Consider the following 14,189-nt stretch of genomic DNA (forward strand, 5'->3'; position numbering starts at 1 on the left):
CAGGATAAATTCCAAATGGCTCAGATTTAAATGTGAAAAAAAAAAGAAATTTTAAAAACTTAGACTATCTTATCTCCTGACCCCATCCCCACTCCCATGGCACTGGGTTCCTCAGTGGCCCTCACACCAGCACATTCTAGTGGACACTGCAGCCTCCACCTGCAAACCCTTCCTGAGGCTCAAGTGACTCCGCATACCACAGTGCAGTTCCCTAGCACCTAGAGAAGGTGCTCAGTTATATTTTCTTGAGAGGGAAAGTGATGGACGGACTTTAAAGGGTACCTGGAGTATGGTTAATAGTATGCTATTCTCTTAGCTTTGGTTGAATGAAAGGACAAGGACAAGGGAATTGAGAGGAGCAGCGGAGCAGCCTGAGGGGAACTACGGGATAGAGACAAGGGGCTACAAATTCTGGCCATGCTTTCTTTTCAATGTTTTATTGGGGGATGTGAGGTGTTGGGGTGAACAAATGTGAAATTCTTGATTCTGGTTTGAAGCCCCTCTTTTTTTTTTGAGAATTTTTTTTTAATATTTATTTTTTAGTTCTCGGCGGACACAACATCTTTGTATGTGGTGCTGAGGATCGAACCCAGGCCGCACGCATGCCAAGCGAGCGCGCTACCGCTTGAGCCACATCCCCAGCCCCCTCTTTTTTTTTTTTAATACCTTTATTTTCTGGGCCCCGCTGGTGCTAGGCGAGCGCTCTACCGCTGAGCCACAATCCCAGCCCCTTGAGGCCCCTCTTCATCTGCACAGCTGTTGCAAAGCTCCCTGGGCCTGGACCCAGCGCAGCCGCCACTGGGGCAGGGACAGGCCCTGGCAGAGCTCCCCGGAGAGGGTGGCTTGGCCTGGCTGCTCCCACCTGGGAAACGGCATAGTGTCAGAGGGAAGGCCAGCCTTCTGACCCGCTCTGGCCTTCCACCATCATGACCTGCGTCTTCACTTTCCACCAGGCTTAGTTCCCTCCCTCTCTGTGCCCGCCTCTCACCAGTCTGCCAGGACTCCCTGCAGTTTAGGGACTCGCTCCAGTGCCTGTTTCAGCAAGTTCTCCAGCCTGTTCAGAGCCTGCCCCAGGTTCTCCTTCTGTTCCTTTTCCTGGGATGCCTGGATCTGCAGCAGCTCTGGAGGTTAGAAACCAGGGAGGCAGCTTTGAGGCCTCTGGCTTGCCGGAGCCTTGCAGCCAATAGGTCACCAAGTCTGCAGTCACCCAGTCTTGACCCCAGCATCTCTCCCAAACCTGTCCCTCTTCCTAGGTCCTCATGTCAGGGCAAAACCCCCCATCTCCACCAGGTCTAGTCCTGGATGCCTTCTTCCCTACCTTCATCAGGTCATGGCCACCCATTCAGCTTCCAAAGTTCATGTTTTTTGTCTCTCATTCCGTTTTTTGTTTGTTGTTTTTGCAGTACTGGGCATGGAACCCAGGACCTCGTGCATGCTAGGCAAATGCTCTGCCACTGAACTACAACCTCAGCCCATGTTTACTGAGTTTATTTCTCCTGTCTTCTTACTCCACTCTCAGCCTCCCTCATATTCCAGGCCTCAGTCTCTTACTCTGGTCACATTTCAGAGCAGCAACCTGGCACCCATGACCGGGCAGTCATAGTGATCTTTCTGAAGCCTGAACCTGATCCTCTCTTTCTCCTGCTTAGAACGTTTCCCTAGGCCCCCCAAAACAGAGTCCAAGTCTTCAGCCTGGTATTTGAGTCTATATTATGTGGCCCCTGCTCACTATCCTTGGAAAAAAATCTGACCCAATCCCAAGGCCTGTGTGAGATACCATTTTCCCTTAGGCAGCCCTTTTTCTTTAGCATCCCTCATTGCAAGGCTTTCTCCTCAGCCTTCTCCAGTCTTAACTCTTGTGGTATTTCTCCCTAGGACTATGACTGGGCCTAGCCCCTCTTCATGTGCCCAGCTCAGAGCAGTTATAGATTATTAGCATGAGCAGATCTCTTGAGCCTGAATCCTGACTCCATCCTGCCTTACCTATGACCTTGATCATGACTCTTGTCCTTACTTTAGCTATATCTGTTGGTAAGTGGACTTAACTGAGTCATAGGTTTGTGGGGCAGGAAGCAGATTGGAGAGAGCTCTGGCAATTGGACCCACAGGGCTTGTTGACAGGTTTGAGGGCAGGTTGGGATCTGGGAGGAATTAAGGACAACTGCTCTGTTTTTAGCTCAAGCACCTGATGAGGAGGGTGGAATAATATACTGACAGGAGGAAACCAGGAAGAAAAGAAATAGAATTGCTCTTTGGAGTAGAGGGAAGTTATAGATATAAGGTTCAAGATGACCATGAAGTTGGGCATAGTGGCACATGTCTGCAATCCCAGTGGCTTGGGTGGCTGAGGCAGGAGGATCACAAATTCAAAGCCAGCCTCAGCAACTTAGTGAGGCCCTAAGCAACTTAGTGAGACCTTGTCTCTAAATAAAATATAAAAAGTGGTGGGGATGTGGCTCAGTGGTGAAGCACCCCTGGGTTAAATCCCTGGTACCAAAACAAATAAACAAACAAACAACAACAACAAAAAACCCCACAAAAAACAAAACCCCAAAACAACAACAAAAACAATGCTCATGAAGTAGGGACATGCTGTGATGTGTCTTGAACTGTTCTTATTTTTCCTATACACTGTTCCTTTTCCTTGGGGTGAGATGGAAGGCAGGGAGACCCAAACTCAAGGGTCTGAAAATGGTTTCTTCCTACTTGCCTGATGGTGTCCCTAATTCATCTCTCATCAATTCACCTCTTCCACTTATTTATATTTTGATTCCTTGCTCTGTGCTTCTACCATGGGTTTCTTGGGACTGGCCAGCTGTCTCCTTACTCCCCATCAAACTATTTGGGCTGGCATCAGGATATCTGTGAGTTTCTGTTTTCTTATCTGCAAACTGCGGGTCTTAATAATCCCTTCCCTCACAGTGAGGAGTCAAAGAGACGATGTATATACACACCCTACAGACACCAAGTGCTTGCTGCCTGCCAGGTACAGTTCAATGCCGTATTTGGGTCACCTGACTGAATCTTCCCAGCAACTCTCTATGACACTGTTACTTTGCTTACTCCACTGAGGAGGAAACTAAGGCACGGGGAGATCATTCGACAAGGGAAAGGGTTGACAAGAGAATCTTGGTACTTTAACTCCATAGCCTAGTTTTTAACCACTCTATTTGGGGGTGATGAGTGAGTACTCGGCAAATGGATGGCAGTGTGGTCTAGTGGTCAGGAGCACAGGCTTACGTCAGACTACCTGGGTTCAAATCCCAGCTCTACCATGTAGGCAAACTACTAAGCTCTCTGTACCTCAGTTTCCTTCTCTGTAAAATGGGGAGAACAGCGCATTTACTACACGGGCTTGCCATGCAGCAAACAACTGGATGTGCTTCAGCACACAGGAAGCACTGACTAAGCAGTGGGTGTTGTCTGTTATTACTTGGGAGGCTGACGTGCTGAGAATGCTCAGGGAGGCTGGATGTGGGAAACAGTGGAGGCCTACCCTGGGGGGATGGTCCCGATGGCAAATGGGTCTTCATGTGGAGCAGATCCCCACAACGGAGACTCTGCTGGTCCTGGAAGAATAGAAGGTCCCGACGAAGAGAGGCAGCCTTTGGGAGGAGCAGCTCTGGTGCCTGGAAGGAGGGGGAGAACAGTCACCTTGGGGTGAAGATTGGAGAGGGCAGGGGGCAGATAAGTCATAGAGGACAGGCACTTACCTTCCCTGTGGGCAGCCCCAGTATGTGGCTCAGCGCTATGAGGCTAGAGCCCTTTGGGCACATGGGGTGCAGCTGGTGGATGGATGGTAGGATCGTGGGCAGGGGCTTCAACCTGGGGTGGGGGAAAGTCCAGATTGGATAGAACACTGAAAGGCAGGTTTGAGTTCTAGAAGTCTGGGGGCCTAAGAACTTGAAGGCAGACTAGATTGGGGCTGGTGACCTAAGGGTGAGGTCTGAGCAGCCTGCAAACATTGAAGCTACATTTTTTTCAGGAGGTGAAGGGAGTGACAGTCACCCATGGCAGGGGAGACAGGGATGGCCTCAGTCTTACCCTTCAGGGCTGTGCCGCAGCAGGGTGCCCAGCAGAATGTGGGGCAGATGTCGGGCTTCCTCCTCCAGACAGCGAAGCAGCTCCTGGCTCTGAGGTACCACGGCCTCAGAGGTGGGGACAATCTTCCGCTGAACCAAAGCCAGTACCTGTTGGGAGGGAGAAAGTGGATGGGCAGCTTGCTTCCACCCAGCCTCACCCCTAGCAGATTTAGTCCCCCATTCTACACCTTCCCCCACACCCATCTCACCTCTCCAGGACTGCGGCATAGGCGTGTCTTGCTGGCTGAGTTGCCCTTGATGAGCAGGCGGATCTGTTCCTGGGTTTCCTCCTGGGGAACCAAGATGCCCTTCAGAATAGCTGTGTATCCTTCCCTCCTCAGACCCTATGCAAAGGGTCCTGCTTCCTCTTGGGAGTTTCACCCTGAGCTTCCTCCCCACTGGCAGGCCCAGTTCCTGTTCACAGGCTCTAAGCCTCCAATCTGGCCCTCCACCAGCTCCAGGCCCTGCCTCTCACCACCAGCTGGCGCCAGTGCAGGATCCGCTGCTGCTTGGCCTGCAGCTCCCTCAGCAGAAGCTGCCTCTGCCCAGCTGCATCCTCCAGTTCCTTAATCTGGGCCCTCAGGGCCTTGAGCTCTGCCCACAGTCCACAGCATCTAAGTCCCAGTATTAGCACTTTCCTGGGGGACAAGCAGAGAAAGCAAAAGAGAGAAAGGGGACTGAGACCCACACTGGGAGGAAGAGATCCGCAGGGATGCACAAGGAACCACAAACACTGGGAGACAAAGTGTGAGGAAAGGGAGGCAGGGGCAGCCACAGAGGTAGGACATATCCCAGGTCTACAGATGCCAGGGAGAGAGATGGTCTAGAGGCCTCTGCTGGAGGAATCCCCTTACCTCTCACTGGATCCCAGGGTACGTCTCTCTATCTCCTTGACCAGGCCCTGGAGGTGGCCAGTCAGGATTTGACGCTCCTTCAGGAGAGCACCCCGCTGGGTAACAAGTGCACCCACAGTCTGCCAGCCCTCCTGGGGTAGGTACAAAGTTTGTGTGGGCATGATCCATGGGGATGAGGGGACTAAATAGGTCTTGGGAAGGTACCTAGGGTTACCTGGATTAGATGCCCCATGGATGGCAAGGCCTGGCTGGAATCTGACTGGTCCGGTGCCTGGGGACTGGGGTGGGAGCAAAGCTGCTGAGGGAACAGCCCTGTATCCTTGCCTTGGTACTTGGAGGGAGCCAGTGACACCCACCTGCCACAATGGCACTGGGCTGCAGTTCTACCCCATGCCTGTTCCTGACCCTGTCCCAACTCACCCGCCCACATGCCTGCCCTGAATGTAGGAACATTGTACTCCTTACCTGGACAGCTCCATATCTCTGAGCCCATCCCCTCTGCACAAGGATCGAATCTCTGCTTCTCGCTCTGCGGCCAGGTACTCCAGGGCAGCCAGGACATGGCCTGGAGGGTGGTTTGTCAGTAGGGTCTGGTGGATAAAGGTGAAGTCAGGGCGGGGGCAAGCTTGCATGATGGGACCCCATGGGAATGAGGTAGGGATGAAGACTTATGAGCAGGCACCCGATATTTTCACAGGTCTGGAGGGTGTGGTCTTTCCTGATGGCCCTGCCATCTCACCTCCACTGAGCCAAGCCACTGCTGGTATGAAGTTCCAAAGTGGTCATCCTGAGGGCTTCTGTTGGGGTGGGTTAAAGGGATAGAGAATGTTATAAGACAAATCAAATACCTCTGTGATTATTACCACCCCACACTAAAGTAGGGACTGTCCCCATTTTACATATGAGGAAACTGAGCCCATGTAGGCATGCTAGACTGGAGATCCTTAATTCTACAGTTTACAACCCTTGGGGCTTTTACATGCGTGCTAAACCTGGGATGCCTTTGTGACCCCAGCTAAGCCTCTGTGTCAGAGAACCCCTCACCTCCCTGCTTCCTTAGCTGGGAAAGGGTCTCTTCTGGTTACTTTGAGCCTCCCAGGCTTCCCCAACCCCATAGCTGTGACTATCACTTTCTGCTTCTTTTTCTAAAAATTTTTAAAGTTGTAGATGGACACAATACTTTTCTTTATTTTTATGTGGATCAAACCTAGTACCTCACACATACTAAGCAAGCACTCTAATACTGAGCTGCAAGTGTGACCATTGCTTTCTATAAGGGGTCATGGCTTGGGAACCGTGTCATGGTAGGGCCTGGACTTGATACAGCACAGAATCCCAGCAACCAAAGAATTAATACACAAGTGACTTTCTGCCTTTAAAGTAAAAGTTCTTTGGAGGGTTCCTGGGTCCTGGGAACACTTACAGGATGCTGCCACCCCTGGCTTGGAGAAGATTCTGCAGGAACTGGGCCCGGAGGATGCAGGCTGTTCGGACATCACGCTTTGGAGAAGAGGACAGAACATGATAGGGACCCAGATGCCAGACTGACCCCAGTCTTCTCACACCTTATTCTATGGCCTAGGGTCTTACCAAGACAAGAGGCTCCAGGGCCACAGATGCTGATGTCAGGGGTCCAAAGGTCACATCCACTGTGGCCTTCCTGGAGGAAGAGTGCAGTTGGGGCAGGTTGTACCTGGGAGAACAGGTGTCTGTGCCCCACCCTTCCTACTGCCAGCCTGGCTAGTCACAGGTTTTGCTGAGCCTGGGTCTTAGGGGCCACCTCCAAGATTAAGCCACGGTTATGTCCTGGCAGGACTACTGCATGAGCCCCCTTCACTGGTCTTTCTGCTTCTCACCCCTGTAGTCTGTTCTCTACCCAGTGGTCAGAAATCATGTTTCATACAACCTGGGGAAGATGAAGTCACTGCTCAAAACCCTCCACGACAGTGGGACCTTTCCCTGACATGTTCAGAACGACAACGTGAATAACAGGCAGTCTTTCTAGCACTACACATAGCTTACCACATATAACTATCATATCTTCCATAAAAGGGTGATATAAATATTATCATATTCCAACAAATCTTAGAAATTGAGGTACAAAAAAGTTAAGTCCCTTGCCCAAGCTCACACAGTTATAAATGGCCAAGGTGGGGCATGAACTCCATCTACCAGTAAAACTCCTATGCCTCTAGGGCCCTCTGACTGCTTCTCCTATCTCACCTCTTCATCTAGTCCCTCCTGTCTTCAAATACTGAGCTGTATTTGCCTCTTGGCAGCTCTTCCTGAAGGCCAAGATTGGAGCCTGGCTGTTCCCTCTCCATGAATATTTGTGCCCCAACCCAGGTTACCTCCTCAGAGAGGCCTGTGCTGAGCACCCTAGCTCAGGTAGCAAACACCTTTCCCTCGGTCACACAGTCTTTTCTTCATTGAACTTATTTCTCCCCAAAATGACAGGATCTGTTTCCTAGTTTGCAGTCAGCCTTCTCTGCATCAGAGCATAAGGTCCAGGAGCATAAACAGGGGCCTGTCCTATGTCTATTGTTGTTACCCAAGAGATGGTGCAAAACTAACTGGGCTTATGGGCCTTAGATCCTAGGGTTGGTTGTGCAGAATTCTGGAACCCAGTAAGGATCAGGTAAGAACATTGGGATCTCAGAGGTAAATGTGTGACCACCTGGTGAAAGCTGGTCTCTTGGGCAGATGAGGCCCACCTCTCTATGTCCTGTAGGCGCCTGAGCTGATTCTGCAGCTGCTGTGTGGGGACTCGCAGTCCGTGCTGCTGTCTTCGCAGGTTTCCAGTTTGGGCCCGGAGGAGGAGAGCTCGATATTGGGTGTCCCGTGTGCTCTGCAGCATCTGCTCCACAGCCAGGTCTGTGGGAGACACAGGGGTCAGCACTTTTCCCACCCAGCATTACAGTGCCCACCTTCCTGGCTCCATGGGTCACCCTGAGCCTCAGCCTCTCGCTCCATCAGCTCCAGGTTCTGGTCTAACTCTTGGATCTCTGTGCGCAGGCGTGCCACTGCAGCTTCCAGCTCCAACTTCCGGCTGACCTGGTGAGATCAGGTATAGAGTCAGATGCTCGTCTGAGTGTGGCTTAGCCTGGCCTCACTACCTTTTGGGAGGCACCACATTCTTATCTACCAGGGGAGTGGTTAAGGGGTTTTTCTATGCAGATTCCTTGTCTGATATGAAGCACTGGTGTACCCTCTGGCTCCTCTTTTCCTCATGGATTGTTTCACTTATCCTCCCTGCAGGTTTTATTTTATTTTACTTTTTGTTTGTGCTACATTTCTGTCTCAGTGGTGATCTCCTCCCTGAGTCCCACACCGAGGAGTCCTGAGGTCTTCTGAAAGTATCCCCCTGGGTGTCATCTGGGTTCCTTGCACTAACTGGATCACAAACTGGCCTTTGCATCTCTTCCAAATCTGGCCCATGCTACTTCTCCCCTCATCAGTTTGATGCGGAAAACCTTCAACTGTGCCTTTGCACCAGTTCATTTCTGGCTTCCCCTGGACTGTAAGCCTAGGAATGCAGATATTAGGGCTGTTTTGTGACCCAGTGACCCCAACATATCCAGCACCAAGCAGGGCCTATAGCAGAAGATGTACAAGTTCTTTCTTGGGTGAAACGGAATCTTACAGCATAGGCTTCTCACCTCTGGACTGTCCTGGTGGCCATACCTGAAGAAACCATGCCAGAATTAGGATATGTGTGGGGCTTGCAGAGGGAAGGACAGGAAGTGTGAGGCTGTGGGTGGGGACAAGGCCAGATGGGATTGGAGAAGATAGGATGGGACAGCATTGAGAATCACTTACCACAGTAAGTTTCCCCGGATCTTCTTGACAGTGCTATAGTGGAGAAGTGGAGGAAGAGGAGTTACTGTGAGACTTGCCTGTGCCCTCTTCCTGGCACCCTCCCCTGATCCCACTGGCTCACCTCTGACTATGCACATGCTGCAAGATGTAGGCCCAGATATCAGCCCCCTGGCCCAGACACAGCCTGTGGGGACAGGGTGTAAGTTATGTCTGGGGCACAACCCAGGTGAAGGATGCTTATAGCTAGGGTGATGGTGAAAGGGAAAGTCTTTGCTAAGGAGTTCTCACTTCTGGGGGAAGGAAGGCCCTTCTTAGTCACAGAAAGGGTGATATATCACTAAGTATGGGGGCATCCTCATTCCAGTAACTTCCAGAGGAGGATAAATTTGGTCGGCCCTGAAGAGCTCTCATGACTAGACAGGGTCCTCACTCCTACAGATTCAGTCCATTGTGGTGGTTATTGCTAAGGGGTGGGGTGGGAATGTGGGATCACGATCAGGGCCTGTCCCTCATATACAAGATGCTCTACTAGAACTTAACACTGCCACGATAGGAAGGAGCTGGCGGACTCAGCTGTTGGGTCTTCCCCGGTGGCGACTCTCTGAAGAACCGGAAGACCCAACGGCCCGCCCGACTCACCTGCGCAGGGTGGACTCCGGGGCCCGGGACGCCGCGGGCACCCGCATCTCTTCGGCCGCCCAGCAACCGAGTTCCCGCGCTTGCGGAACTAGCTCCATGACAGCGCCCAGCTGCGGCCGCCACCTCCCGCCCACTCTTTCAAGCGTGGCGCCCTCCTCTGACGTCACGAGTGCGCCGGCAGCTAGGCCCCCGGGGCCGGAAAGCCCTGAGCCGCCGGCTGGAGAGCGGTCCCGCTGGTCCCGCAGCGCCCAGTGCTCCCGCGTGGGCCCCACTGAGGGAGGCACTGGCGCCCATTAATCATAAATAGGTATTTGCTGCCAGGTTGTTATGGTATAGATAGATGTGACGTGTCCCCCGAAACTCATGTGAAAGACGCTGAGGTGAAATGCTCGAGTTATGAGAGCCTTAGCCAACAGTGCGCTGATTAACTGGCTGGTAACTGCAGGCAGGAAGGGTGTGTCTCCAGGAGATAGGTCTCTGGGGTCCCTGGTGAACAGAGCCCTCTCTCTGCTTCCTCTTGCCACACTCTTTTCTGTCACCATGGGCCCAGAGCAATAGATTTGGCCATTTTCAGACTGAGACCTGTGAAACCATGAACCCCTCTTCTGTGGGTTCTTATTGGATCTTTAGCTCACAGTGACAAAAAAGCTGACTAAAACACAGTGTTTAGTTACATTGTTGCATGTATTTGGTGGTTTGTTCATGAGGCAAGAATGAGGTCACCTTATCAGCAATGATATGAAGAGAAAAACGATGAATGGTAATACGGACAAAAAAATGCCTATGATGGCCAAGCAGAGGGTTATAATAGAGGTCTTGGATGCCTTGTCATATTCTCTGGCTTGATTGTAGCGTATCGTCTGAGTTTCAGAGGAGAGGGAACAGGAAATGATGAGTATGAAAGGGTACGTGAAGTGGGTGAGCTATGGGACTGTAAGGACCCAGAGTGGGGTATAAACCATAGCTCAGGTTCCCCGGCACAGGAGGGAGAACAGGGAAGAAGCTGAGAGAGGGTCAGGGCCAAGAGGGAGAGGGAGGATGAGGATTGGCATCATGCAGATTCCCACCCAGTAAGAACAGATTATTGATGGAAGGCCTAGTGGGCAGCAGCAGAGGAGGGCTATGAGTGCTAAGCAAAAGTGGTCGTTGGCTGCTTCATTTTCTGAGCTCTCATCACTGCTTTGATGAGCCATTTATTCAACCACCTGGTGGGCAGAGAGTGGGTTGGGTGAGTATGGCTTCTGGACTCTGCCATTCCTTCCCATTCCCTCACTTTTTACCCTAATGCATTTCTTCTTGGTTCCTATAAAATCTTCATTGATTCCCTTTAAACTTCTCATTGACTCCCTGAAATGCCCACTATGTCCTCTCTAACTTCTCTCTATGCTTGTTTAACAACTATACATGCCCTACTTCCCACCTTCTGGTCCTATAATTAGTCTCTCTCTCTGTAACCTATTTTCCTGGGTCCTAACACTTCCTCCGAGTTCTCCACAATCACTTTTAAGATTCTATCCATTGTTTCTATTTGTCACCTTCTACTGTCCCCCAACCCAAATCCCTGTTTCTGATGAGTCTTTCTCCCCCAAACATCAATTGATACCTTTTACCATTTTTGGGGGGGACCAGGGATTGAACTCAGGGGCACTCAACCACTGAGCCACATCCTCTGCCCTATTTTTTGAATTTCATTTAGAGACAGGGTCTCATTGAGATGCTTAGCACCTCATTTTTGCTGAGGCTGGCTTTGAAAGTGAGATCTTTCTGCCTCAGCCTCCTGAGCCAATGGGATTACAGGCTAGCACCACCATGCCCAGCTCTTTATAGCATTCTATTCCTATAATGCTGCCATTGACCCCAAAGCAGCTTCCTCTTTTCCCTTTTAAAACACACATGAATAATATCCTCATATTATCACTTTTAATCTGACAAATCTTCATTATAAATTTTCTTCTAAACATCTCACACTATAAAATAATGCTCTCACAAATTCAATTATAATCTGCCCCACTTTTCCCTATGGATCATTCATTGGTCCTGCTCTAACCCTTTACTGTTCACTCATAAACTACTCAGTTGCCCCATCCAAACTCTCAGGTGGCTCCTCTAAGATTTTTTTTTTTTTTTGACTACTCTACCACCCGCCCCCGTCCCCTGCCATTTTTTTTTTTTTTTTTGAACTGGGGATTGAACCCAGGGGCAATTCACTGTGGAGTCACATCTGCAGCTCTTTATATTTTTCATTTTGATATAGGGTCTCACTAAGTTGCTGAGGTTAGTTTTGACCTGGCCATCCTCCTGCCTCAACCTCCTAAGTCGCTGGGATTACAAGTGTGAGCCACCGAGCCCAGCTTCCTTTTTCCTTTTTCTCCATAGTTTCTTCTTTGTCCCCTTACAAATTAGTGCCCCGTGTCCTTCTGACACCTTCTTCCTACCTCCACCAGTTTCCTAATCTTTTCAACTTCTTCTCCATCCACTTTGAACAGCCTCCCTGTTCTCCTAAATCTCCAAATAGTTTTCTATCCACTTGTAACAAACTCCTGCCCCATCATTCCCCCTCTACCCCTCCTCTCTTCTCACCTTAAACATGACCAGTAGGGCAGGTGGCTCTGGTATTGCTAGGACTACACAGAGGTTCACAGGAGTCACCAAGGATTGCCTGGAGACCAAGAAGACCCGCCTCCTATCCCATATTTCTACTTCCATTGGCTGATTCGAGGTGTAATGACGCTCAAGCCTAGAAGCTGATTGGTATAATGGCCTTATGCACTCACGTGATTGGTCAATACAGGATTCTGCGCTTTCACCTTCAAAATGGACGTATAAATAGGCTTCATCTTCTCGAACCTTGGCTAAACCATCTCACCAGAGAACCCCTTCCCTACTTGCTTCCTTAGCCGTGTAAGGGGGACCTTCTTTGGCTGCACTGAACCACTCAGGCTTCCCCAAACTCAATGGCCCTGACACCTGGCTGTCCCTGTCTAATGCCCGCTTGGGAGCCCAGTTATGGCAGGGCCTGGGCCTCATATAGCCCAGAATTCCTCATGTGAATAAGCAATAAAGAAGTGAATTCTTCCCGAAATCCAAATTTTTTGCAGGGTTCCTGGTTCCTGGGAACATTCACAGGTTGTGTGCTTCCCTGACTAGGAATCAGGAGGTTCTGCAGGAACTGGGCCCGGAGGGTGCAGGCTGTCCGAATATCACCCTTGGGAGGGGACACGATCAGGAACAGAGGTGGTCATCCTAAGAGCTTCTGTTGGGGTGGGTAAAGGGATAGAGAATGTTATAAGACAAATCAAATACCCCTGTAATTATTACCACCCCACTAAAGTAGGGACTGTCATTGTCCCCATTTTACATATGAGGAAACTGAGCCCATGTAGGCATGCTAGACTGGAGATCCTTAATTCTACAGTTTACAACCCTTGGGGCTTTTACATGCGTGCTAAACCTGGGATGCCTTCGTGACCCCAACTAAGCCTCCGTGTCAGAGAACCCCTCACCTCCCTGCTTCCTTAGTTGGGAAAGGGTCTCTTCTGGTTACTTTGAGCCTTCCAGGCTTCCCCAATAGCTGTGACTATCACTTTCTGCTTCTTTTTTAAATTTTTTTAAAAAAGTTGTAGATGAAACAATATCTTTCTTTAGATTTATTTATTTTTTTCCATGTCTTTCTTTTTTTATTATTAGTTGTTCAAAACATTACAAAGCTCTTGACATATCATATTTCATACATTTGATTCAAGTGGATTATGAACTCCCATTTTTACCCCGTATACAGATTGCAGAATCACATCGGTTACACTTCCACTTATTTACATACTGCCATACTAGTGTATGTTATATTTTGATGCCCTTCCTATCCTCTACTATCCCCCCTCCCCTCCCCTCCCCTCCTATCTTCTCTCTACCCCATCTACTGTAATTCATTTTTCTCTCTTGTTTTTTTTCCCTTTCCCTTCACTTCCTCTTATATGTAATTTTGTGCAACAATGAGGGTCTCCTTCCATTTCCATGCAATTTCCCTTCTCTCTCCCTTTCCCTCCCCCCTCTTGTCCCTGTTTAATGGTTATCTTCTCATGCTCTTCCTCCCTGTTCTGTTCTTTGTTGCCCTCCTTATATCAAAGAAGACATTTGGCATTTGTTTTTTAGGGATTGGCTGGCTTCACTTCGCATAATCTGCTCTAATGCCATCCATTTCCCTGCAAATGCCATGCTTTTGTCATTTTTTTAGTGCTGAGTAATACTCCATTGTGTATAAATGCCACATTTTTTTTTTATCCATTCATCTATCGAAGGGCATCTAGGTTGGTTCCACAGTCTAGCTATTGTGAATTGTGTTGCTATGAACATGGATGTAGCTGTATCCCTATAATACACTCTTTTAAGGTCTTTGGGGAATAGACCCAGAAGGGGGATAGCTGGGTCAAATGGTGGTTCCATTCCCAGCTTTCCGAGGTATCTCCATACTGCTTTCCAAATTGGCCGCACCAATTTGCAGTCCCACCTTTTCCCCACATCCTCGCCAGCACTTGTTATTGTTTGACTTCATAATGGCTGCCAATCTTACTGGAGTGAGATGGTATCTTAGGGTGGTTTTAATTTGCATTTCTCTGACTGCTAGAGATGGTGAGCATTTTTTCATGTACTTGTTGATTGATTGTATGTCCTCCTCTGAGAAGTGTCTGTTCAGGTCCTTGGCCCATTTGTTGATTGGGTTGTTTGTTTTCTTATTGTTTAACTTTTTGAGTTCTTTGTGTACTCTGGATATTAGGGCTCTATCTGAAGTGTGAGGAGT

At 49.6% G+C, this 14,189-nt stretch overlaps 1 protein-coding gene across 2 annotated transcripts; it reads right to left on the reverse strand.

The window, feature by feature from the left end:
- Positions 1-409: 409 nt before the first annotated feature.
- Positions 410-9,551, reverse strand: Haus5 (HAUS augmin like complex subunit 5). Of its 2 annotated transcripts, XR_007343106.1 has the most exons (20): positions 9,395-9,551; positions 8,877-8,939; positions 8,756-8,788; positions 8,596-8,620; positions 7,885-7,990; positions 7,651-7,810; positions 6,527-6,596; positions 6,360-6,436; positions 5,676-5,733; positions 5,402-5,526; positions 5,151-5,214; positions 4,937-5,067; positions 4,558-4,720; positions 4,292-4,372; positions 4,045-4,190; positions 3,714-3,825; positions 3,497-3,629; positions 989-1,121; positions 661-862; positions 410-513 (listed from the first exon to the last, which is right to left on the reverse strand). XR_007343106.1 is itself a non-coding variant. In XM_015497188.2 (19 exons), the coding sequence occupies exons 1-19, from the start codon at positions 9,490-9,492 to the stop codon at positions 745-747; spliced, it is 1,896 nt and encodes a 631-aa protein (XP_015352674.1). In that variant the 5' UTR covers positions 9,493-9,551; the 3' UTR covers positions 646-744. The 2 variants fall into 2 exon arrangements, 1 of the variants encoding a protein (XP_015352674.1); XM_015497188.2 differs by lacking the exon at positions 410-513 and having other exon boundaries at positions 646-862.
- Between the last annotated feature and the right edge of the window lie 4,638 nt (positions 9,552-14,189).

Source organism: Marmota marmota, unplaced genomic scaffold (genome assembly GCF_001458135.2).
Source record: "Marmota marmota marmota unplaced genomic scaffold, marMar, whole genome shotgun sequence".
In the NCBI taxonomy this organism is placed as follows: Eukaryota; Metazoa; Chordata; class Mammalia; order Rodentia; family Sciuridae; genus Marmota; species Marmota marmota.

Bases quoted from the DNA above. Each gene is read 5' to 3' on its own strand.
- Haus5 (XM_015497188.2), bottom strand. From the start codon at position 9,492: ATGGAGCTAGTTCCGCAAGCGCGGGAACTCGGTTGCTGGGCGGCCGAA. The intron at 8,789-8,876 runs GTGAGCCAGTGG...TCTCCACTATAG, and splicing joins CAGCATGTGCATAGTCAGAG to CACTGTCAAGAAGATCCGGG. The intron at 5,215-5,401 runs GTAAGGAGTACA...CTCCCACCCCAG, and splicing joins AGAGATATGGAGCTGTCCAG to TCCCCAGGCACCGGACCAGT.